Genomic DNA, 26,064 nt, shown 5'->3' with positions numbered 1-26,064 from the left:
CATATAGACCCTAATGAGTAAGATCTCTGTGTGTTTTTTTTTGTTTGCAAAAAAAATCGTATACTTTGAAAATAAATGTTCAGTTTTTCATTTGCCTACAACTTTGATTTTGTTTACTTTTTGAGCCCCAAAGGCTCCCATCATTAATCTATCCAACACAGGAAGCTATAGGTGGAATGCATGTTTCCCTGTGGTGAACCGCATACGCCCACTTTGATCATAGGAACGAATCGGAAGTGACGTCGCACAATTGCCGAAAAACCGGAAGTGACATCCGGGAAATTCAGTTACAGACAGCGGCATCAAAGAACAGACGCCCAGTGAAGCACCAATGAGGAGTAACAACCTTCAGTATAAAAGAACGGACTCAAGGGGGAGGGTTTTTATTGTTCATTTGTATTTGTTTTATTGCTGTTACGTATCTTCATACCAGGAGGTCCCTGAGGAAGTCCATCAGACGAAACGCGGAGGACCTGGTACTAAAACTGCTTATTTGTACCTTTATATTTTTTAATTCTTTTAAATAAAGAAGAAACCTTTTTTTACTCCACATCCTGAGTCGTATTTCGCCTTCCTTGGAACAGGAGCAGTGTTAATGCCCCCCCATCTACATCAGGGGAGGCACCCTTGGGCGCTAACCATTCATTAATCTTGTGAGTTATATTCTACACAGCGCACTTATACTTTATTATACAGTGTTGCACTATTGTTTTATTTTGTTTTTTTGTAGATCTACAGCTGCATCCTCATTTTTGTATATATCTACAGGTGTAAATGGTATCTGCACGTGGCTTTCAAACCCCCAACTCTTTTAGCTGGATTCAGATATTACAGGATGCAGGAAATCGAATAAGCAAATTTATTTGACACACATACTAAAAGCTGGGATAAAAACAATAAATGTACAAATATATCTTTGAAAGTCCACTGTGCAAATAAAATGACTTGACGTGTTTCGGCCTGAGCATTTTTCAAAAGTCCTTCCATCCTCCTTCTCGCTGATGGTTTAAATACACCTAGTTGTGGCGCCTTTTTCGATCCGATGTGCCGTTTCAACTTCCGCTTCTGGTGCCAGGGCTGCATCCTTCGTCCTGGTGCCCTCTTCGCGCAGTTTCCGGTTTCCGGTGCGTGACGCTGTGACGTAGCTTCCGGTCCTTGCGTCATGACGTGTATCCGGCTGAGTCAGAACACTCTCCTGTTCAGTCAAAATTTGCCCATAACCAATATGGCTATTCAGTACTTAAAGAGGGCAAAATGCATATACTCATACATTATAACAGTAGATACTGTCTATTCACCAACATTGTACATTAATACACACATTAATACATTAATCTAATGCAATGTTTTTAAGTTTAGCTTTATAATTGTTTAGATTAATGTCTAAGGTGTTTTTTTTCCCTTTTTCTAGACTCGTTTCAGGGCCTTAGACACACCCAGGTAATCCCCAAATCCTGGACTGGTAGGGGGTCCTGAGGACTGGGTTGAGAACCCTTGCCCTAATGCCACAAGGACTTAATGTGGATTTTGAAATTACCCCATATATATATATATATAAGTAATCCCCCCTTTTTTATTATTAGATTGCATTTTTCATTTAAATTAAAATATATATTTTTAAAAATATATATATAATGTTTTCTTTTTTTCTATATTTAAAAGGTTTTAAGAAAGTTTTCATATTTATATATTTTTTTAATATATTTTTTAATCTATAAACCGGTTGATCTCAAAATACACATTCTCCACCATATTTATCTTAAATATGCTGCTATGTTATCTATATAAATCTGTATTCAAGATGGAATTCTAATGTGTATATATCTTTTACTCCTTTTTTTCCCTCAAATCTACCTCTCTTCTCATATATCTTATCAGTCTGAGTTAATTATTATTTATTTTTTTGTCCAATAGCCCTATTAAATAATGACTATAAAATGTTTTTAAGTTTAGCTTTATAATTGTTTAGATTAATGTATTAATGTGTGTATCAATGTACAATATTGGTATATATATGCGAATAGACAGCATCTACTGTTATAATGTATGAGCATATGCATTTTGCCCTCTTTAAGTACTAAATAGCCATATTGGTTATGGGCAATTTTGACTGAACAGGAGAGCCGGATACACGTCATGACACAAGGAACGGAAGCTATGTACAGTGTCACGCACTGGAAACCGGAAACTGCACGAAAAGGGCGCCAGAACGAAGGATGCAGGCCTGGCGGTGGAAGCGGAAGTTGAAACGGTACATCGGATCAAAAAAGGCGCCAAAACTAGGTGTATTTAAACCATCAGAAAGAAGGAGGATGGAAGGACTTTTGAAAAAGGCTTAGGCCGAAACGCGTCAAGTCATTTTATTTGCACAGTGGACTTTCAAAGATATATTTGTACATTTATTGTTTTTATCCCAGCTTTTTGTATGTATGTCCAATACATTTGCTTATTCGATTTCCTGGATCCTGGAATATCTGAATCCAGCTAAAGGACCATGGAGAGAAAGGAGTTGGGGGTTTGGAAGCCACGTGCAGATACCATTTACACCTGTAGTCTGAGCCAGCTTGTGTTAAGTGGCTCATGACTATGTGAGTGGGACCTTTTTTTTTAATTTGAGTTATACAAAGGTTTAACTCTATTGCCCTATTTTGTGTTTTTTCCTGTCTCCATATTTTATCTGCAGGATTGATCAATATACTGACATAGTTATTGATTCAAGAGTACAATAAGGGTAATGTGTTATTTTATGTAGTGTGCTCTCACCATTTTTTAGATTTTATCTCTTATACTCTTCACTTGCATGTGTTTTAACCCCTTAAGGACCAAACTTCTGGAATAAAGGGGAATCATGACATGTCACACATGTCATGTGTCCTTAAGGCGTTAAATGACGCACAAAGATGATTGTAGCACCCTTTTTCACCTGGTCTATTTCTTAACCTTATATTTTGTACTTTTTCTAATTGCAGTAAAAATGTAACTCTCAAATGTATAAATAAATTCAAAACTAAATTTAGCGACAAATCATTTTTTATAAAAAAAATTATCACATGTTTTAGTAAAAAATGTATTTATTTGTTAATATGTCCATGTGGACTTCAATACATAGGACGGACAATTCGTCCCCTACATAAGAGAATATATGAACATATGAATAATATTGTCAAAAGATTATTATTATTATTATGTTATTTATATAGTGTCATCAAATTCCGCAACACTTTACAATGGGTGGACAAACAGACATGTAGTTGTAACCAGACAAGTTGGAGACAAAGGAACAGAGGGGTTGAGGGCCCTGCTCAATGAGCTTACATGCTAGATGGAGTGGGGTAAAATTACACAAAAAGGTAAGAATAGTATTAGACTAGTGACAGTTGAAGAAGAGGAATCAGTCTGGAGCTATTAACAGTTTAATTGATACGCTTTTATGAAGAAGTGGGAAACTGGGTGAGCATCTAATGGAGGAGGGAAGCGAGTTCCACAGGAACAGTGCAGCCCTCGAGAAATCTTGAAGGCGAGCATCAGAGGTGGGAGTACGGACAGAAGATAGACGTAAGTCTTCATCAGATTGTAAGGGCCTAGACGGGACATACTTGTGTATAAGGGATGATAGATAGGTGGGAGCAGCATTATGTAACGATTTTAAAGCAAGAAGCAGAATTTTAAATTGAGCTCTATTTTATAGGAAGCCAATGTAGGGACTGACAGAAGGCTGCGGCATGGGAGGTGCGGGCAGACAGGAAGATAAGCCTATGCTGCTTTCATTCATTATGGACTGTAATGGTGCAAGTTGGGAGCACGTAAGACCACTGAGAAGCGGATTACAGTAGTCAAAGAGAGAAAGGACAGTGGAATGGACCAACACCTTAGTCGCATCTGGCGTTAAGTAGGGGCGGATGCGTGCAATGTTTTTGAGATGGAAATGACAGGATTTGGCGATAGATTGAACATGAGGCTTGAAGGAGAGATTGAAGTCAAAGAGAACACCTAGGCAGTGAGCCTGCGTGGTGGAGCTGATGGTAGCACCGTTGACTTGGAGGGAGACAGACACAGGAGTAACAACACTTGAGGGAGGAAAGACCAGATTTTCAGTTTTGGTCAAGTTTAGTTTAAGGAAGTGGGCAGCCATCCAGTTAGAAACAGCAGAGAGGCAGTCAGAGACACTAGTCAAGAGGGATGGGGAGAGATCCGGAGAGGACAGGTAGATTTGCGTGTCATCTGCATAGAAATGATATTGGAAGCCAAAGGAGCTAATGAGTTTACCTAGGGAGGCAGTATAGATGGAGAAATCTTGAAGGCGAGCATCAGAGGTGGGAGTACGGACAGAAGATAGACGTAAGTCTTCATCAGATTGTAAGGGCCTAGACGGGACATACTTGTGTATAAGGGATGATAGATAGGTGGGAGCAGCATTATGTAACGATTTTAAAGCAAGAACCATAATTTTAAATTGAGCTCTATATTTTATAGAGCTCTATATTTTATAGGAAGCCAATGTAGGGACTGACAGAAGGCTGCGGCATGGGAGGTGCGGGCGGACAGGAAGATAAGCCTATGCTGCTTTCATTCATTATGGACTGTAATGGTGCAAGTTGGGAGCACGTAAGACCACTGAGAAACGGATTACAATAGTCAAAGAGAGAAAGGACAGTGGAATGGACCAACACCTTAGTCGCATCTGGCGTTAAGTAGGGGCGGATGCGTGCAATGTTTTTGAGATGGAAATTACAGGATTTGGCGATAGATTGAACATGAGGCTTGAAGGAGAGATTGAAGTCAAAGAGGCAGTGAGCCTGCGTTGTGGAGCTGATGGTAGCACCGTTGACTTGGAGGGAGACAGACACAGGAGTAACAACACTTGAGGGAGGAAAGACCAGATTTTCAGTTTTGGTCAAGTTTAGTTTAAGGAAGTGGGCAGCCATCCAGTTAGAAACAGCAGAGAGGCAGTCAGAGACACTAGTCAAGAGGGATGGGGAGAGATCCGGAGAGGACAGGTAGATTTGCGTGTCATCTGCATAGAAATGATATTGGAGGCAGTATAGATGGAGAACAGTAGGGGACCAAGGACTGAACCTTGGGGGACACCAACAGAGATGAGTTGGGGAGAAGAAGCAGAGCCAGAGAAAGAAACACTGAAAGAGCGCTGGGAGAGGTAGGAGGAGCACCAGAAGAGAGCAATATCTTGTAGACCGATATTGCGGAGGATGAGAAGAAGCTGTTCATGATCAACAGTGTCAAAAACAGTAGAAAGGTCAAGGAGAATTAGGATAGAGTAGTGACCATGAGATTTTGCAGCGAATAGATCATTGGATACTTTGGTCAGTGCCGTTTCCACAGAGTGCTTAGCACGGAAACCAGACTGAAGCGGGTCTAGCAGAGAATGGACTCAAGGGAGTCTGTCAATCTCGCATACACAACTCTTTCAAGGATCTTGGATGCAAAAGGCAGTAGCGAGATAGGACGATAGTTGGATGGGGAGTTAGGGTCGAGATTGGGCTTCTTTAGAATTGGGGTTAGAGTTGCATGTTTGAAGGGCGATGGAAATATACCAGAGGAGAGAGAGAGATTGAGAATTTTAGTGAGAGGTGGAGAAAGAGAAGAAGACTGAGTACGGATGAGATGCGAGGGAATTGGATCTAGGGAGCAGGTGGTGGGGCGGGAGGACTGGAACAGACCAGAAACCTCTTCCAATGTAGCGGGTGCAAATGAACATAGAACAGCAGAAGGAGTGAAGTTAGGGGAAGTATTGTAAGGGGAAGAAGAAAGATGAGAGATCTCTTCTCTGATTGTAGAGATCTTGTCAATGAAGTGAGTTGCAAAGTCTGAGACGGTCAAGTTAGTAGGTGGAGGAGGAACAGCAGGGCGAAGAAGAGAGTTAAATGTGTGAAATAGTGATTTGGGTTTGTGAGAGTTGTGGTTATAAGGGTAGTGAAGTAATTAACTTTTGCAGAGGAAAGAGCCAAGATTTATGAGCTCAGCATAAAATTATAGTGGAGAAAGTCAGATGCACAGTGAGACTTTCTCCAACAGCGTTCAGCAGTTCTGCAGCATTTTTGGAGATATCGAGTGAGCTTGGTGTGCCAGGGTTGTTGTTGGGGGCGCCTGCAGCGTTTAAATGTACAAGGTGCCATGATTTCTAGTTGAGAGGAGAGGGAGGAATTGTAGAAGGAGGTTGCAGAGCTAGGACAGGTGAGGTTTGAGATAGGTAAAAGGATAGTTTGGAGATTAGTGGAGAAATGCTCTAGGTCAAAACATTGGAGGTTTCTGTGAGAGTGATGTTCAGACGGTGGTGTCAATTGGGTCTTAGGTGTGTCAATGTCAAAAGTCAGCAGATGGTGGTCAGATAGAAGAAAAGGAATATTGGAGAGATTGTATGAACAACATAGTGTCTCTGCACATTTAAAAAAAAATAATAACAAAGACCCAAGAGGTCTTACATCATGGCGTGGCGGAAATCATATCATAGATATTGGTAAAGAAGAGATGAAATGGGTATTTAAGCAAAAATTCGTTAGAACCAAAAGGATTAAATATAGAATTTGATCTATTAAATATTTTAGAATGTTTTATGATCTTTATTAAGTATTTTATTGATATTGGACTTTTTAAGTATGTGGAGTGTTTACATTTTTATCTTTCTCTCCTTATAGTAGGTTTTTTTATAAAATAAAAATAAAAATATTGGATTTTTATTTTTTATAATATTTTTCTAAATATGTAAGCTGTTTGATATAGCAATACATTTTATATGTAATATGTTTTAATTTACATTTTTTAGGTTTTACATTGCTATGTATGTGTATTCAATTAAGATGTGATTAATAAATGTATATTTTTTGATTATGTTTAATGATTCCCATATGGATGTTTGACAAGGAAATACATTTACAATATGTGTTATATTCTTTTAGGCTTTAAAATGCTATGTATGTGTATATATGTTTAATAAAGATGTGATTAGTGAATTTGCACTTTTGGAGAGACTCCAACTATTCCCATATAGATGCTTTCCCAATTACGAGATTGTATTGACAGAGGGAAGGTAAACACGCCCATATAGGTGTATATAAAAGTCTGTGACAGGCAAGAGTGAGCATATCTGAAGAAGCCGTGAAGTCGTCCAAACGCGTCATCACGCTTGACCATGCATGAACGTACGCATCGTAGGCCTGCAGACTTGTAGCTCCGCTCCCCAAAAGTCTTTGATTGCGGTACTCTCGGTTACTTGTTTAGAGAAAGAAGCCGACTTTTATACTTTTGTAGCCTGAACTGTTGCACTGCTTAAATGGGGGATTCTGGACGAAGCTGCTATATGGTATTTTGCGCAATAAATCTGTGAAGTGGATCGATTGTCTCTGTCATTTTCTACCCCAGGAGGAGCTGTCACAGTTAGAGCAGGCTCATCTGCACTTCTTTTGTGAGTTTGCATTTTATCTATTATATTTTGTTTTTGGTTATATAGATTTACACTATTTGTATTTTATTTTCCCTTTTTTAACCCCTTAACGACGAGGTCCGTCACTCAGGGGATTGCCATAACAACGAGTGACGGACCTAGTCCGTCACCCGTTAAAATTAACCCCAGATGTATTAGAGGCAGACCGGGAGCACCGGATCGCGCTGTCCCAGCACATGTGCCCGCTCTGACAGCATGTCAGAGCGAGCACATGTGCTTAGTATACTTACCTTCCGCCTCCCTGCACTTCCGGGTTCTGTGTGAAGTGCAGGGAGCAGGAAAGTGCTGATCCTGCCCCCTGTTGAAAAAAAAAATTAAGGTAAATTAAAATCCCACCCCCCTTTATCCATTTTAATAAAAAAATAACCCCTTCCCTGCCAATTGATCACTGACTACAGTGATCAATTGGCAGGGATTGCATTTTACTATGATCTGATTTTTTTTTTAACCCGTGAGGGTTAATTCTTTTTTTTTTTTAACCCTTAGGGGTTACATTTATTTTATTAATTAATTAAAGTATTTTAAAATGATATATTTAGCTAGCTGGGGAGGGTGGATGTTAGTGGGGAATTGGGGGATTTGGTGTTAGGCTAACTAGGGGTTAACGTTAAATTAAAGTTTTAAAATAAGCTTTAAAAAGTTAAAACTAAGTTAAAAAGTTTAACGTTTAAGTAAAAAAAAAAAAACACCCCTCTTTACCCAGTCCAAATACAAATTAACCCCTTCCCTGCCAGTCGATCACTGCCTACAGTGATCAAAATACAGATCACAGTATTATACTGTGATCTAATTTTTTTTAACCCCTGACGATTAACTTTTATTTATTTTTTAACCCTCAGGGGTTCCATTTATTTAATTAACTAATTTAAATATTGTATAATTAAATATTTTGCTAGCTGGGGTGGGTTGGAGTTATGGGAAAATGGGGAATTTACTGTTAGTGCTGCTTACTGCTTGTTAGGGGTTAACGGTAAAAAAAAAGCTTAGAAAAATGTTAAATCTGTAAAAAAAAAGTTTTAAGGAAGTTTAAGAAAGTTTGAAAAAATTATTAAGCAAAACAAAAGTTTAAAAAATAGTTTTAAAAAGTAAAAAAAGTTTTAAAAAGTGAAAAAATACATTTAAAAATGCTCATTACCACTACACCTAGCACAAACTAGAGAAAAAATTATCCCACGCAAAGGTTCAAAATATGCCTTTTGAATTACCCCAGGGTGTATGCTTTAATAAATAGTATGTGTTTGTGGGGAAGTTTCAATAACCAACCATCTAAATTACTCCAAATTGGAACATGGACACAGCGTAAAACTTCAAAGTTAGAAAAAAACTGAATGGCTGCGTCTCAAATGCGCCCCTTCAACATCCACATATACCTGGCAAAGGTACATACGGGGGTATTGCTGTACTCAGACCACATAGCTGAGCAACATATGAAGTATTATACAGTCGTAGCACACATAAGGTTTGCAAAATATACTGTGCAAACTCCCTTTGTGTGTCAAAAAGGCAGAAAAAAAACGCTTAGCGGAAAAATGATCTCACGCTAAGGGTCAAAATATGCCTTTTAAAATACCCTGGGATGTCTTCTTTAAGAAATTGTATGGCTTTATGGGGTATTCGGATTATATAGCCTGGTAAAATACTCTAAAATGGGACATGGGCACAGCGTAAAAATTTAAAGTTTGAAAAAAACTGGAATGGCTGTGTCCCAAATGTGCCCTTCTGATGTCCACATATACCTGGCAAAGGTAAATACTGGGGTATTTTTGTACTCAGCCGACATAGCTGAGCAACATATGAAGCATTATACAGTGGTAGCACACATAAGGTTTGCAAAATATACTGTGCAAACTCACTTTGTGTGTCAAAAAGGCAGAACAAAATGCTTATTACCACTACACCCGGTACAAGCTAGCGGAAAAATTATCCCATTAAGAAATGGTAGGCCTTTGTGGGGTAGTTTGAATTTAAAACCTGCGAAGATGCTTGGAAATTGCACATAGGCCCAGCGTCAAAATTCAAAGTTCGGTAAAAACTGGCTTGGTGTCCTATATGGCACTGTAGCTTTACGAAATAGTGCCAAAGACATTCATTGGGGGTGTCTTTTTTTTTTTTTTTTAATTCTTTATTTTTGGTATGCAAATAGGTACAGCAGTGCCTGTATCGCCACAAGAGCGTCAGCAGGCTCGTTTTACTTAGTCATAGTAGAACAATAATGTGGCATGGTAGGTATGCATACATTTTTATATATATAGGAAGACAAGAAAAATTATGATTATAACGAAAACAAGCTTTGATCAATATGGCTTTAACTAAGGTAGTGTAGCTCGCTTGAGGTGACGTTTTTGTCGCTGCTAATGTCAGACACGGTGGGCTGTAGTTGTCTCTGAGTAGGCAGATAAGATGGAGTACCTAAACAGGGAGACCCAGTAGTCCTGCTTAATGCACGCTGACAGGGACCCACATGCTTTTACAGGTGTCCAGCGTACTCATCTGGGTGGCAGTTGGGCTTCTCCCTTCAGGCTTGATCTGCAGCCGTGGGTTAGCGAGCTTGTTGTTGTTCAGGAAGGGTGACTGGTAGAGGCGTTGTGTGATGTGAGAGCACAGCTTCTCCAGGGGTCGTCGGTTGTGGTCAGAAGGTAAGTAACACTGTCAGCCCCACTTTCTCCCCGGCTGTGGTAGGAGATGTTGTCGTCCCCAGACTTGCCTTGTTCTAGCTGGGTGGTCGTCTCTGCTTTCGGCTCTGTAGTGCTGGCCGTTCGCGCACATGGCATGCGGGCGGTGGCCATCTTGTGTGGTGCCACTCGGTGGATAATCCACGGCAAGGTGGTTGTTCTGGGCCCAGTTTGGCACCCCAGTGGTTGCCCTAGTAGACCGGGATGACCCCCCCGGTCCAGAGGGGGGAGGGGAGCCAGCCGCCGGCTGGAGACCCGGGAGGGCGGCCGTCCCGGGAGGGCGGCCGTCCCGTCTCGGCTCAAGCTCCTTTGTGCTCTGAGCCCTGGTCGGGTCGCTGTTATTGCCCGGCTAGGGCTTGTGTGGTATCCCTGCTTTCCTCATCAGCTGGGGGTCAATTTGGTTGCCAGAATGGTCCGCTGGTTAGGTTTGGCATCCAGTGTTCACCGATTTTTAGGCCCCGGAGCGGGAGCTCAGACATGGTGCGTCTGATCCCGCCGGCGGCCAGCCCCGCCCCCCTGGGGGGGGTGTCTTTTTACTCAGAAGACTTAGCTGAGCATAATTTGGGGGTTTTGAACTTAGTGGCACATATGAAATATACAAAATGCCCAGCAAAAATGCACAAAATTATTTTTTACCACATACTTTGGCATATATTGGTGAAAAACTGGGGGCATGCTAAGGCATAATATGCACATTATGAGATACCCTGGAGTGTCTACTTTTACAAATGATAGGCCTTTGTGGGGTTTTTTTTGAACAGTCAAGCTACTATACCCCAAATGGAAGCATAGGCTCATTAAATCCGTCTCTCAAAATTCTACTGTGAATACTGAAAAGAACAGGTCTCCTATATGGCACTGTAGCTTCACAAAATAGTGCCAAAGACATACAATGGGGGTGTCCTTGTACTCAGAATACTTAGCTGAGCATAATTTGGGGGGTTTGAACTTAGTGGCACATTTGAAATATACAAAATGCCCTGCAAAAATGCAATCCGTATGTAAAAAAATGCACAAAATTATTTTTTACCACATACTTTGGCATATATTGGTGATAAAATAGATAATATGCAACTTATGAGATACCCTGGAGTGTCTACTTTTACAAATGGTAGGCCTTTGTGTTTTTTTTTTTTTTTGAACAGTCAAACTACTATAATACCCCAAATGGAAGCATAGGCTCATTAAATCCGTCTCTCAAAATTCGACTGTGAATACTGAAAAGGACAGGTCTCCTATATGGCACTGTAGCTTCACGAAATAGTGCCAAAGACATACAATGGGGGTGTAATTTTACTCAGCAGATGTAACTGAACACAAAATAAAACTTTGTACAGGAATAGCACACACCAACTTTACAAAATACACATGAGAAGTTCTTTGTTATAAGTTTGTGTGCCCAAACCCCCCCAAAAAACACAATTTTACTCCAATATTTAGCAGAGGTTGGCGGTGAAATGGCTACGTAGAAAGTGTCAAAACAACCTTAGGTAAATAGCCTGTGGTGTCTTCTTTATATAAATATATACTTTTGTGTGGCAATTTTGTTTTCTTTTATGGCTATTAAGCTTACAAGACAAACATACCAAATTGTAAAATCGCTCCACATTAAAAGTTTATTTTACTCCTTTTGCTTTGTGACCTGTAACTACCAAAAAAAAACTTAAAATCCCAGACACATTATATATTCTGTAAATCAGAACAACTAAATGAATTTATTTTTAATTACTTTCCTTAACCTGCACTAATTGTGCACACATTATTGCAAAAACTGTAAAAAAAAAAAAAAAACACACCATCTTTCTTTTTTTTTGCATTTTTCTGTATTTATTTTATAATAAATAAGCATTTATATATATATATATATATATATACCGTATTTATCGGCGTATAACACGCACCAGCGTATAACACGCACCTCATTTTAAGAAGGAAATTCCAGGAAATTTCCCCCCCTCCCATAGTATTCCCCCCCTTTCCATAGTATTCTCCACCCCCTCCCATAGTGTTCCCCCCCTCATCCCAGTGTTCCCCCCTTTCCATAGTATTCTCCCCTCCTCCCATAGTGTCCCCCCCCTCATCCCATAGTGTCCCCCCCCCTCATCCCATAGTGTCCCCCCCCTCATCCCATAGTGTTCTCCCCCCCCTCCCCTTGTCCCATAGTGCACTTTCCCTCCCCTTGTCCCTTTCGGACTTTCCTGAATAAACCTGTTTATAGTGATCTCACATTGCTTAGCATGTTAAATGAACAAAGAATATATTTTCACCTTCCAATCATTAATCTAAATATTTGCATGCACTTTGTATAAAAGTACTAGAAATGTTACATGAAAGCCCACAGCCAGGGTTCCTACTCCTTCACCAGTGTGTCTGATTAAACCCCTCTGTCTGTAATCCAACCTATGATTAATTGCTACATTTTGTGGCGAACTTCGGATAAGAGCACTAAATAACAACTGCTAAATAAAGTAAAATAAATATGAATATTAGATCAGATTTACTTCCTTTTTTTGCTTTGGTGGCATGCTTATTCATAAAGATATTAAGAAGACCATAATATTTTAAAGTTGATTTTATTTTAAAGTGCTTTTGTACATAAAGATTTTATTGAGATATCACAATTTTAGATCACAATTGTTTCAGAACCCCGTACTGAGGTCCTAAGCGTCCTAAGCGTCTATACAAAAAACAAACAAACCCTCAATTCACAGTACAACCCTCTACACATGTAATTGATACCCAATATATATGCCTGTGAATACGACTTCACTGCACCCACTGCCTGTCTCAGTGTTACTACGTGGTAGGCACCGTTACAATAACAGTAGATCCATAACCCACACTGTTAGCTCTCAGAAATTCCGTAGTGTGAGAAGTTCACACTAATTGTCCCATAATTACTTACCTGTCTTGAAGCGTGGGCCGACTTCACAGCGCGCACCGTGTGCACACTTCCTTTCACCCGCCGGAAACTGGAACCTGAAATTGAAGTTCCAGTACCGCGGTGCACGCTGAACACCGGCCCACGCTTCAAGACAGGTAAGTAATTATGGGATATCGGCGTATAACACGCACCCATCATTTTCCCCCTATTTTCAGGGAGAAAAAGTGCGTGTTATACGCCGATAAATACGGTGTATATATATATATATATATATATATATATATATATATATATATATATGTTACATCAAATTAAAGCCCTTTCTGTCCTTTAAAAAATGGTATATAATATGCATCGGTGCAATAAATTAGTAAAATGCAAATTGCAGTTGAACGCAAACAGCAAAAAATGCTGTTGTCATTAAGTGAAAGACAAGCTTCTGAAGCTCTGTCCTTAAGGGGTTAATATATGTTGTGATACATGGAGATAACCAGCATATGAGTGTTTTGTGTATTCTTATCACAGTTTTGCACATATGTGCACAATATATGTGTTATAAAATGTTATGTACTATAATGCAAATTGCACTTTTGCACATTAAATCACTTGCTGCACTTTAAAATAACTTTTTTGTCTTAAAGACTTAGCGCACCTAAATAGATTTCTTGTATTTATTGTGTGTTTTTATGAACTGTTACACTATTTACGGTGCTGCTCATTTCCAAAAAACGTTGTCACGTCCTATAAATTTCACTAGAGGACTGTTATTATAAGCACATTTATATTCACTTGGTTTTTTTTTTCTGTATTGTAGTTCATATATATATTATGGAAAATACATGTATCAACTAATAATCCTCCACGCTGTTTATAAGGAATCATTAGATGGCTCCACAACATATGAGTGCAATTCTATTCATCTACTATGTTAGCCCATATATTCCTAACATGCTACATTATATAGTGTTTATTTTGTTTCTGCTGCATACTTCCTGGACTACCTATTTGGATCAAGAGATACACCACATAACCTTAAGCAGAGATTGTGCCACTTAAGCACTTCAAAGTAGAGCTAATCCAAACACTGTGAGGGCATCTCTTTTTTCATACTCCACTACCATCTAAATATGAAACATACAACACTACATAATCCTCCATTGTCAGTTTTTCCTCCATACCAACTGAGGACATTCCAAGGCATTACTCCCACCTCTTCTTGCACTCCAGGATGTTAACAACTTCCAAAAAAGAAAATATAAGTACTATTCATGTTATTGTAAAACCTGAACAATGATTGCAATAATGTTGTAGTACTAACCAGAAGGAAAGCAGGACTGACAAACTTCCAGCATAGTCTCCAGTAGAGGCCAGGTCTGAAACCTAACATCCTGTTTATGTCATCACTGAATCGGTCCACACCTAGGGAGATGTTCCATACAAAGTGTTAGGTTTATGGTAACTTGCTTTATGATGCAAATAATGCAGATAGAACATGTTAAAAATTAACAAAAAATATAATTTTCAAGTCATTATTATTTTATATAATATCAATTAACTAACCTTTAGTAGCTTTGATATATATATGACCTTTCGAAGGTGGATATTTGATTTCAATTGATGAAAAGTTTGATTTCTATTCAGGTCATAATTTGCTTTATAACCTATAATAATTATATGTGATGTCACTAGTGATACTACTCATGAGGTCATGTGTGGTGTAATCAGTGATGCCATTGCTAATTAATTTCCTTGTTTGTTTATGTAAAATACAAAAAAATATATATACATGCATTTTTTCTAAATATTTTTTTTTCATTAAATAAAGAGGTACTAATAACGAGCAATATGTGTACCAATAATTAATCTACTTATCTAATGTGTCATTTATATTTTGTATACACTATATCACAGAAGGACAGTATATTGAGGGATCCGAACAAATTCTTAGAAAAAGGTCACATTTCTACTGTTAATAATAGAATTTGAACGGGAGGTTCAAAAAGAGTTAAAAAAAAATAAATTATGTTAATAATAATAAGAAACTCTAAATACTGTTTGTATTAATGTAACTATCACGTTTAAGATTGCCTGTATTCCAGCTCAGAGAGATCCTCTTCACATCAAACCGATCTGCCTATTCTTAATTCTTAAGTCAGCATGCTACTTCTCATTAAAAAAGTGTTTGACTCTTTACAATGAGGATGTGTGGGGATGCCAGGGCTCTCCTGCACCATACCACTACCGTCAGCTGTTGTGGTGGTTACAGCATCATATAGTTATGGTGATAGGAGTGTCTTGGTGCCCCTTAGCCAGAGTTTGCTCTCACCTCTACTACCTCAGCCAGAGAGCCAGAAGCTCTGCACTGTATGGCTTAGCTCAATGGCTGTGAGCGATCACATTAATGTGCAGTGTGTACAGGGATATTACATAGCCAGTGGTGGAACACTGCCGGTGCAGCTGGTGCAACTGCACTGAGGCCCAGAGCAGTAGAGGGGCCGAGCACAGGGCAGGAGTTCTACCACTGACCTATGCTGCTGCTGGCAATGGGCCCTCTGCATGGGGCTGTTGCAGTTTACAGAGGCAAGTGGTAGGTCTTTCTGCCCTACCTCCTCCTTTCTGCCATCTGCTTTCTTGATGTCTGTTCCCATGAAAAGGTGTCTTGCCTGTAGTAAGGAAGGAGCAGGGCAGAACTACAGTTGGTTTTGCAGTTGCACCGGAGCCTGTGCGCTGATGTGGCCCATACTGTTAACTGAGCACTTAGGGCAACCCAATGGGCAGGTGTCTTCAAGGGCCCAAAAAAAATTCTTGCACCAGGGGCCTCTCTACTTTAGTTCCACCACTTAGAGCCGTAGTAATGTGCAGTGTGCACTGGAATACTATAGAGCCAACACTTACATGGTAGTATGTAAAAGAGAATTTCAAACACTGGTGTACAGGAAAATCAGAATAAAATAAACTGGAAATAGAAGACTAATGACAAGAAGGGTGATAAAAGATAGAATTGCATCAAAGGGAATAAGATGAAAAATGGAAAATGAAATCATCATTCTGTAATTATTGCATTACACATTTGCGCAATTCTCTTCCGTTTAGGAGTTACATAGTTACATAGTTACATAGCTGTTCCTGCTTCTGAGCCACTTGCGTCCATCAAGTTCAGCCTTCCTTACATTTGTTTTTTTGCTGTTGATCCAAAAGAAGGCAAAAAAACCCAGTTTGAAGCACAATTTTGCAACAAGCTAGGAAAAAAAATCCTTCTTGACCCCAGAATGGCAGTCAGATTTATCCTTGGATCAAGCAGTTATTACCCGAAAGTTAAATCACTTAGTTTACGTAGCCCTAGGCACACCTCCCTGCATGTGATTTATACATTCTTCCTAAACATCTAATGTTTACCCTTACTTTATTGCAAATTATGTTTAATATATAATTATAATTTATCTCCTGCTCTGTTTATAGCTTGCTAGACCTTGCAAGAGCCTCATGTGCATGATAAAAGTTAAATTTACAGAGCAAGAGATACAAATGTTTAAAAAGTAATCAGATTGAAAATGAAATAATTTTGTTTTCATTCAGGCTGTGTCAGTCACAGCCAGGGGAGGTGTGGCTAGGGCTGTATTAACAAAAAAATATATAGTGATTTAACCCCTTAAGCACAGAAGCAATTGTACAAGTTCTGATCAAGTTCTGGAATTTAACCAATATGTCTGTTTAACCATAATTTGCCTCAGTCATATTAAGTGCACTCATACATATTTATATATAATTTTGTTCAGGAGAAATAGGGCTTCCATGTCATATCAAATATTTACATATGAAACATCATTAAATATAAATGCAATCTAACAAAGTGAGAAATTAAGAAATTATGTATTTTTTTTTAGTTCTGCATGACATTTAAACTATGAATGTCATAATACTGTTAGCTTTTACTGAAATAAAATACACATATTGGTGTTCAACAATATCTCACAAATACAACAGTACCCCCATGTACAGGACATCTATTACCCCAACCCCCCAAGCTCACTGCCACGATCTCCTTGTATCATCCTAACCTTGCGGCATCTGCAGTAATTGCCTTGCTAACAAACGTGGTAGTGCTGTTCAGCGGCCATTCGTCAATGTGTCTGACTCATGCAGCATTTTGGTGGATGCCAGCCGCTGCGGATCCACATTAATTTGTAACCCTACGTCTGCCCATGGCATTGACGACATCGGCGTGCGTTTGACGTCACATAAAGGATGCGCATGCACATTCTGGGGTTAAAGATCGGGCACGGCCAATCGGATCTGAGAGAGACTTATTTAAACTCTTGTGCCCTGTTGTGGTTTCTCTTAGTGGTTGTCCAAGAGCGTGTTCCTGAGAGTTTATTTCTGGTTATTGACTTTGGCTTTGTTTTGACTTCCCTGTATTCTGGTATCCCTGACTTTTGGCTTTCCCTTATCGTTGTATCCCATGCTGTGTCCCCGACCCTGGCAAGTATTCTGACTATTCTTTGGTACGTTAAGCTCAGCCATTCTAAGGCCTGGTAAGATGTTACCTTTTAGTCCTAGGTGTGATACAATTCTACATGCTGGATCAGTTAGTAATCCTGACATTACAACATGGCCATAGATCCTGTATAATTTTGTCAGTGGAGGGCTTGTTGTGGTTGACCATGAACGCCACACATCCCAAATCTTACATGTTACCAAGCACACACCTTCTAATTGGGGAGTGGATAAGGTGGGCAGGACCGCTGCTGGGTTTTTCAAGATTCTTTTGTTTCAGGTATTATACCGGAAGATTGAAAGAAGGCAGATGTTGTTCCTATATTTAAAAATGGTTCAAAATCCTTGCCTGGAAATTATAGACCTGTGAGCCTAACTTCTGTAACTGGGAAAATATTTGAAGGGCTATTAAGGGATAATATTCAGGAATGCTTCGGGAAGAACTTCATGTCAAACTAACCTAATTGCATTCTACGAAGAAGTAAGTAGAAGTATAGATCAGGGTGTTGCAGTGGATGTGATCTATTTGCATTTTGCCATGTCATTTGATACGGTTCCTCACAATAGGTTAGTCTTCAAACTAAAATAAATTGGTCTAGATGAATATTCTTGTTCTTGGTTAGAACATTGGCTTAAGGATAGAGTACAACGAGTTGTCATTAATGGTAAATTTTTAGGCTGGACAAAAGTGGTAAGTGGTCTCCCTCAGGGTTCTGTTTTGGGACCGCTTCTATTTAACATATTTATAAATGATCTTGAAATAGGCATTAAAAGCCATGTATCAGTGTTTGCAGATGACACAAAACTTTGTAAAGTAATAAAATGTGAGCAGGATATTCCTTTGCTGCAGAGGGATTTGGATAGATTGGGGGACTGGGCCCTAACATGGCAGATGAAATTTAACATAGAGAAATGAAAAGTTATGCACTTTGGGGTTAAGAATGCACAAGCAATTTACACCCTAAACGGTAGTGAACTAGAGATAACCACACATGAGAAGGATTTGGGAATTGTTATAGACAACAAATTAGGCAGCAATATGCAATGTCAATTCTCGGGATGAAAATATAATTTTGCCTCTTTATAAATCGCTGGTAAGACCACACCTTGAATATGTTGTTTAATTTTGGGCGCCTGTTCTAAAGAAAGATACCATGGCACTAGAAAAAGTCCAGAGACGAGCTACAAAATTGATAAAAGGAATGGAGCATTTTAGTTATGAAGAAAGGCTAAAAAAAATTAAATCGGTTTAGTTTCGAAAAACGGCACCTGAGAGGGGATATGATAACATTATACAAATATATTCGGGGCCAGTACAAACCTTTATCTGGAAATCTATTCATAAACAGGGCTATACATAGGACACAAGGTCACACATTTAGGTTGGAAGAAAGGAGATTTCATCTAAGGCAAAGAAAGGTTGTTTTTTTTTTTACAGTAAGAGCAATAAGGATATGGAATGCTGTGCCTGAAGAGGTGGTTTTGTCAGAGTCATTACAGATGTTTAAACTTGCAATCAGATAAATACTTGCAAAAACATAACATACATCTGACTGCTTTTTTGGGGTCAAGAAGGAATTTTTTCCTAGTTTGTGGCAAAATTGGAAGCGCTTCAGACTTGGTTTTTTTGCCTTCTTTTGGATCAACAGCAAAAACATATGTGAGGAGGCTGAACTTGATGGACACAAGTCTCTTTTCAGCTATGAAACTATGTTCAATGGAACTAGTGTCCAGCAAATCCGAGATTGCATGGTGTAATGCACCCCGAGTAGGGAAGGGGTTCCTTTTTCCCGAACGTTAAGTCAGCTACCGATCAGGAAACATACAAATTATCTCCCCAAGTACAAGACGAGGCTCTATTGAGGGTCAAGCAGGATCTCTTTAATGGGGGCTGCATGTCAGCCTTTTATGCAGGTTTTCCCGCAAGGGACACTCCAATAGGGACCTTGTGGAAAATTGAGACAAGTTTTACATTAACCAATCTGATGTATTTACAATATACAAACACTCCCACATGACCAGTACAACTCCTCCTCTCTATCAGTCATGGTTCTCGCAGTGACATCCAGACTGTGAGACGAGGTTGCCCCAGAAGTGCCCAACAAGGGATTTGAACCTGGGTGCTTTATGGTTCTCAGTCTGTATTCCTGCTTCTGAGCCACTTCAGTTCTTGGCTTGGCCTGTCTCCAGCGCTCCAGCCATGTCTCTAGCACTGGGGGGGCTGGATTTACCTGAGACTGCCCCTGTCACTCATGGTTCAACTGTGGCTGATCACTGATTAGCCAGGTATAAGACACAGCCTCTCCCTGAAGGCAGTGTCGGTTCATTGACTATGGTTCCTGTATTGGTGTTTGTGTTCCAGTGTTCTCCAGTTGGCTCCTGACCTTGGCTTGTTATTCATGTATCCTGACTTCTGCCATCCTCTAACTTTGGCTTAACCTCGTTTATCCTGACTTCTGGCACCCTCTGACCTTTGGCTTACCAATGACAATTCTCCTGCTTATGTCCGTACATGTCCTGCGGCTTGGAGCATTATCCTGCATAGCCCCCGTGCACAGACTCACATGCCAGATGAGTTCTTACCTGACCACCTTGGCCTGTGTTTAATTGCAAGGGTGAGCACACATCTCTGCATACCGGACTACCACTAAGGTAAGCCACTATCCTGGAGATAATTGGGTTAAGTGCTAGAAGTAACTCAATTACCTCCAGGGATAGAGAATATCCTCCATTTTACAATAAACAGCAAAAACACATAAAAATATATATTTCCAAATATACCGAACGGAACCCACACATTCAACGTATTCCCAGATAGTCGTAAAACCAGAATATGGGTGAAGCGCTATATACGTGGGTAACCAAAGTGAATATCTAGTGATGGAGACCAAAAGTACAGAAATGATACCTTAGTATCTAAAATCACACTCAATTCTTTATGGATTTCCTTTGTGTATAAATTCTCAAGAATTCTTTTTAGGGTTTCCTAGAATTATAAACAAAACAAAAAACAAACATAGTGCAAACTGTAATACAGAAATGAATAAAAATAGGAAGTTGTAAAGTTCCCACTCACACTTTCAGGAGCTATGGGAATATAGCTCAATATAAGCGTTTTCAGAGTCCGTAAAGGCGACTCTTATCCTTTCTTTTCAATCTCTTCCTCTCTTGATCTCTGGAATGTATAAGGGAAATACCTCTGGTGCAATAACGTAAGTATATTATTAGTGAAGAGTAAGGAAAATAGGGTACTTACAAACCCAGAGCCTTCCACATCGGCTCTGATCAAATCGCATATGTGGATTAAGGACCACACTCCTTCTTTGTAAATAGCAGGAAAATGCCAATAGTGTATTTAAAAATATATATAAACTTTATTATGCTCTATGTAATATAAATATAAATATAAAAATATATATCAATACAATAAAAATAAGATACACTATAAAGGCATAAAAAGTCCAGTGTTCCAAAAAAGTCTTTTCTGCTCACAATGTTCCCAGAACGCGTTTCGCCTTGATGGCTTCCTCAGCTGGCTTGTGAAAAGAAGTTTCTGTTTCTCCTGGCACTGGTTCCTGCTATATGTACCCCTTTCAGGGGTAAATTGGTTAATTTGCGGCTCATATTTTCGCGGGCTATCACCATGCCAACGGTGATGCCCTGCGTGTCAAGCCTCCTTTGTTCTTTATTTCCGGGTATTACTTGCGCTTCGTCACTTCCGGTTTTGCGGATATAAGCCGACACATCATATCCGTGCGTTCCAGCTTGCGTTCCAGCGTGCGATTGGTGGTTAAACTTCCCCATCGCATAAGCGAACCGGCATGGACATAGAGGGAAAAAACGGAGGGAGAGACAGAATCATTCTCTCTACCGATAACTCCACATATAACTCTTATGTTTACACACATATATGAACTTAGATAATTGCTCCATAGATACCATCTACGATTTTTGGCAAATCCTTGTATATAAAATATGATCAGTAATAAAACACTGTTAATAACTACCTATAAAACATAATAAATAATTAAGTCGTCTCCCTTACAGTTGCTTATATGACTTAGGAGTAAAGTATGCATATAATAAGAACGTTCATTGTGCATATTTTTAATTATTTTACTTTCTCCCATGCACTAGCTCAATGGCTTAAGGAAGTATATACCTATGATAAAGAATACATAAAAAATCCAAAATTAATATCTAAAACCTTCATTGAACATGCCAAACAATAAAACAGGAGTACCCTTATTAGCATAAAATGTTAAGAAGTGAGTAATATAAATTAAAGATAAAGGATATATATGCAGGAGCGATAGATAAAACCCATTTAGAAATAAAAGAGGGTAAAATGGATAGAAAAGCGGTAAAAGCTAAAAGGAAATGGATCTTATTTTAAAAAAATGACACATTTCAAAATCTGCATAGAGTCCATTAGGTATTAAAGTGTCTAATTTAAAAATCCATTCCATTTCACATTTGCTCATTTTTACATCAAAATTTTCTCCTCTCCAATCTTTTTCCACTTTTTTTATACCTAAAAACATGGTGTCTTTAGTTTCACAATTGTGGTAATTTTTATAGTGTAAAGAAACACTATGTTTCTCGAAACCCTTCATAATATTACGTGTGTGCTCTTCTATTCTTGTATGGAGTTGTCTTGTAGTTTTACCTATGTATTTTAAACCACACGGGCATATTATTAAGTAAATTAAATTTTTAGAATAACATGTGAGGAAATCTTTGATTTTGGACTCTGTACCCTCTTTATCTGTATATTTTTTAATATGTCTTTTCCTGTTGGTGGTTCTTTTGCACGCCAAACATTGGCCACAACCATAGAATCCTTTATCTGTATTGAAAGGGTTAACTTTTTTCTTTTCTTTAATACAGCTAGTCGTAAGTGTAGTGCGGAGGTTGTTGACCCCCCTATGTATAAAATTAGGTTTCTCTGGGAGAAGGGTCTTGGCCACTGGATCCTGTAAATGGATAGGCCAAAATTTAGAAATTATTTTTCTCACTTGGTAGTTTTCCGTGCTAAAGTTACATATAAAAGGGATTACTTTAAAGTCTCTCTCTTTTTTCTCTTTGTATTTTAAAAGACTGTTTCTTTCTATTTCTTTAACTTCTTTTCTGGCTTTTTCTAATTTATGTTCCTCATAGCCTTTCTCTATGAAATCTTGTTTGATTTTGTCTGATTGTTTTTCAAAGGCAGTGACGTCTGTGCAATTACGGCGTATCCTAAGGAATTGGCCTCTAGGGGCATTTTCCAACCATGGGGAGAAATGGCAGCTTTCTCTTTCAATGTAACTATTGGCCTCTACTGGCTTGAAATAATTTTTCGTTTTAATTGTATTTCCTTCTATATATATATAAGTAAATCCAAGAAAATTACTTCTACTTTACTCCAGTTGCTAGTCAGTTTAATCCCCCATGTATTTGTGTTTAGATGGTTTAGAAATTCCTTCAGGGCCTCTTCCTCTCCTTCCCAAATAAAGAAGATGTCATCTATATAGCGGCCATAGGTGACCAAGTTTCTCCCCCAGCTATGTGGGCCATAGATATATGAATTTTCCCAATGGGCCATAAATAAATTTGCATAGCTGGGGGCAAACTTAGTCCCCATGGCCGTCCCATTTACTTGGAGGTAGAATTCTTCATTGTACCAAAAGTAATTATTCCTAAGAATCAGTTCTATAGCCTCCAAAATATACTCTGTTTTCATGCTAGTAAAATCAGAAAAATTATTTAAAAAATATTTTGCTGCATTGCATCCATAATCATGCGGGATATTACTGTACAGGGCTGAGACGTCACTAGTGACTAAAAAACGGTTAAAATTCCAAGTACAGTCTTTTAAAAGATTTAAGACCATTATTGTATCCTTAATATATGAAGTAGTGTTTTTAACCAATGGTTGTAAATGGATGTCTACATAATGTGAAAGTCTACTGGATATCGAGTCTATACCAGCTACTATCAGTCTCCCTGGGGAGTTCTCTGTGTCTTTATGGACCTTAGGAAGAAAATAAAAAACGGGTATTTTAGGGTATTTGATGTTTAAAAAATTATATTCTTTATCGTTCAATATTTCCAGATCCAAACCTTTATTTAAAAAGTTTAAAAACACTTTATTCATATCATTTCCGGGGTTGAAGTTAAGTTTTTTATATGTCTGTTCATCCATTAAAATCCTTTCTGCCTATTTGCAGTAAAACTCTTTACACATTACAACTATCCCCCCCCCCCCCCTTTGTCCGCTGGTTTAATGACTATGCTGGTATCTGTATTCCCAGAGAGCTTAGATCTGAGTGTTCAATATAACCGAATAGCACTCAGATCCCATATATATAGTTCAATCGCCATGGAGGTAAAGTCTTGGGCATTGTGTGTTCGATGAAACAAATGAGTTCCATGGATTTACTATCTGGTACAGTTCCGTTCGTGCATTGGCAATTTACCGAACGGCATGGCGTTTGTATGAACCTTGAACAGAACGGTGAAGTGTCAGTGACTTCAGTGGTGTTCGTGGGAATAAGTGTTCGAAATCAGTTCCATGAGTTTGTCGCCGAACACGCTGGGCATTCGACTGTCCAAGATGGCCGCCGCCACATGTTCGTTCATACGAACGGCGACAACCCAGCTGACCGTTCAGGAGTTGGAAGTGTCTGCAGTTAACCACAATGTTAATGATGTCAGAAAGGTTAACGAGCAGCACACTTCCCTGCTGGGTGGCCTGCCATTCGGTAGTTTATTCGTATTTGGATGAATGTAACCAGAACCATACGAACGACCGGCAATAACCGAACAAACAGATGAAGCAAGGTGAAATAATAGTAATCCAAAGGCATAGAGGTCTGCCACACATGGAATCTGGGACTATCAATAGGAAGTCGTATTGGTGTTTAGGCAATGTTTAACTTGATAAGTTGATAAAATGGTTTACCGTTGGAAAAAGATGTTAGCATATGATGCTAGATAGAGTTTAATCCTATTGCGAGACAATTTAAGTGAGAGGTGTGAAAACAGGGTGAAAGCAACCAGTGTTTCAACACAAAACATGTTTATTATATAAAAATAAAAAACACATTTGTAAAATATTGTATACACTCTACTGTACAATTTCTTAGCATTTTTTGACATTCCAGCTAGTGCTATTGTTTTGCTGTGAGAAAGTAGAAAATGCAATCCATGATTAGATCCTGGAAACCCAGGATAATTCTGTAGCACGTGTTCACTGTGGGCTGAACTTTGAAAGATTCCTGGAATACATGATATATTCCATTAAACATTTTAAAGCATCAGCAGCTGTATTATGAACTCCAGGTATGTGTAAAATTTGTAGGTTCTTGACTAATTTCCTATTTGTGATAGATTGTGACCTCCCTTTATATTATGTTACAGGCATCCTGACTATCATTAAAACTGTTTGATCTTTTCACAAATGACATTAAACATGTGCCGCCACCACCAGGGGAAAAATGTCAAATAGAGAGGAGGAATTGAGTGATCTGAAGGTGTGAGACAATTTAAACCAGGTGTGGTAGAAGAATGAGTAGCTGAAAAGTCAATTATTAATATTTTTTTTTTACCTGTGGCAATGTCAAGAGGACTAGTCCTCCAATTGGAAAAAGGGGGGTTTGGAATGGGCCAGTCATAAAATCTGTTTGTGTGTGGAATCCAAATGAAAACCCTGAAATAAAAAAAATCCACTTAATGAGGTGAGGGATGGTTTATCAAACTAAGGCTTAGTTTGTCAATATTTACTAAAGATAGTCACTGTTTTGGGTATAGTCATTAGGACACATGGTTATTGCATGTGCCCCCAAAAACAAGAAGCTTACATGTAACAGCCTGCACGCATTGAATCCACAACCTCCTGCGTTAAAGTTATTGCACACTTGTGCTTTTCCTATGAAGACAATGGATTGACCTAGCCAGGGCCGCCACCAGAAATTTTGGGGCCCCTAACTCCGCTCAGGGTCTGGGCCCCTGGGGGCCCGCCTCCAAGTCCGCCCACAGGGACCGCCTCCAAATCCCACCCACAGGTATACACACACTCGGGCACAAACACACACACAGTGATACAAAAGGACACCGATACACAAACACACAGATACATACTAACAGACACACAAACTGAAACAGACATATATGCATATAGGCATACAAACTGACACACACATAGTGAGACATACACACATATACATGTAAACAAATGGTGGAAGTGCACTCAACCCTTTGTCCAGGGATCCAGGGTGCTTTCACTGGACACGTCCCAGTACCAGAAAGGACCAAATATAACTTGTAAAATGTAGAAAATGAATCCAGGCACTCCAATGAATTCCAAGAAATAGGCAATTTATTAGAACCAGCAGCTACACAGCGACGTTTCAACCCCTCAGGGTCTTTTTCAAGCTACTGAAGCACACACAAGAAATACAATATATAGGTGCATTACATTTTAAATGAGTGAATAAATGTGATAAAATAATTGATCATTAACATGTTATCTTTTGTCTCTTAGTTGTCTCTTATTATAGATTTTCTATTCTATG

The 26,064-nt window shown here is 39.0% G+C and overlaps 1 protein-coding gene across 1 annotated transcript in view; it reads right to left on the bottom strand.

Moving 5' to 3' along the window:
- SLC6A2 (solute carrier family 6 member 2) overlaps nucleotides 1-26,064 on the bottom strand; it is a 1,625,321-nt gene that overhangs the window by 380,073 nt on the left and 1,219,184 nt on the right. The window contains exon 12 of the mRNA XM_063437889.1: nucleotides 14,334-14,434. Coding sequence (XP_063293959.1) covers nucleotides 14,334-14,434 — 101 coding nt within the window. The remainder of the gene's footprint in view (nucleotides 1-14,333; nucleotides 14,435-26,064) is intronic.

The sequence above is a fragment of the Pelobates fuscus genome, chromosome 12 (assembly GCF_036172605.1).
Source record: "Pelobates fuscus isolate aPelFus1 chromosome 12, aPelFus1.pri, whole genome shotgun sequence".
Lineage (NCBI taxonomy): Eukaryota > Metazoa > Chordata > Amphibia > Anura > Pelobatidae > Pelobates > Pelobates fuscus.
The sequence above is the reverse complement of the archived record's forward strand: the minus strand, read 5'-3'. Positions and strand labels throughout refer to the sequence as shown.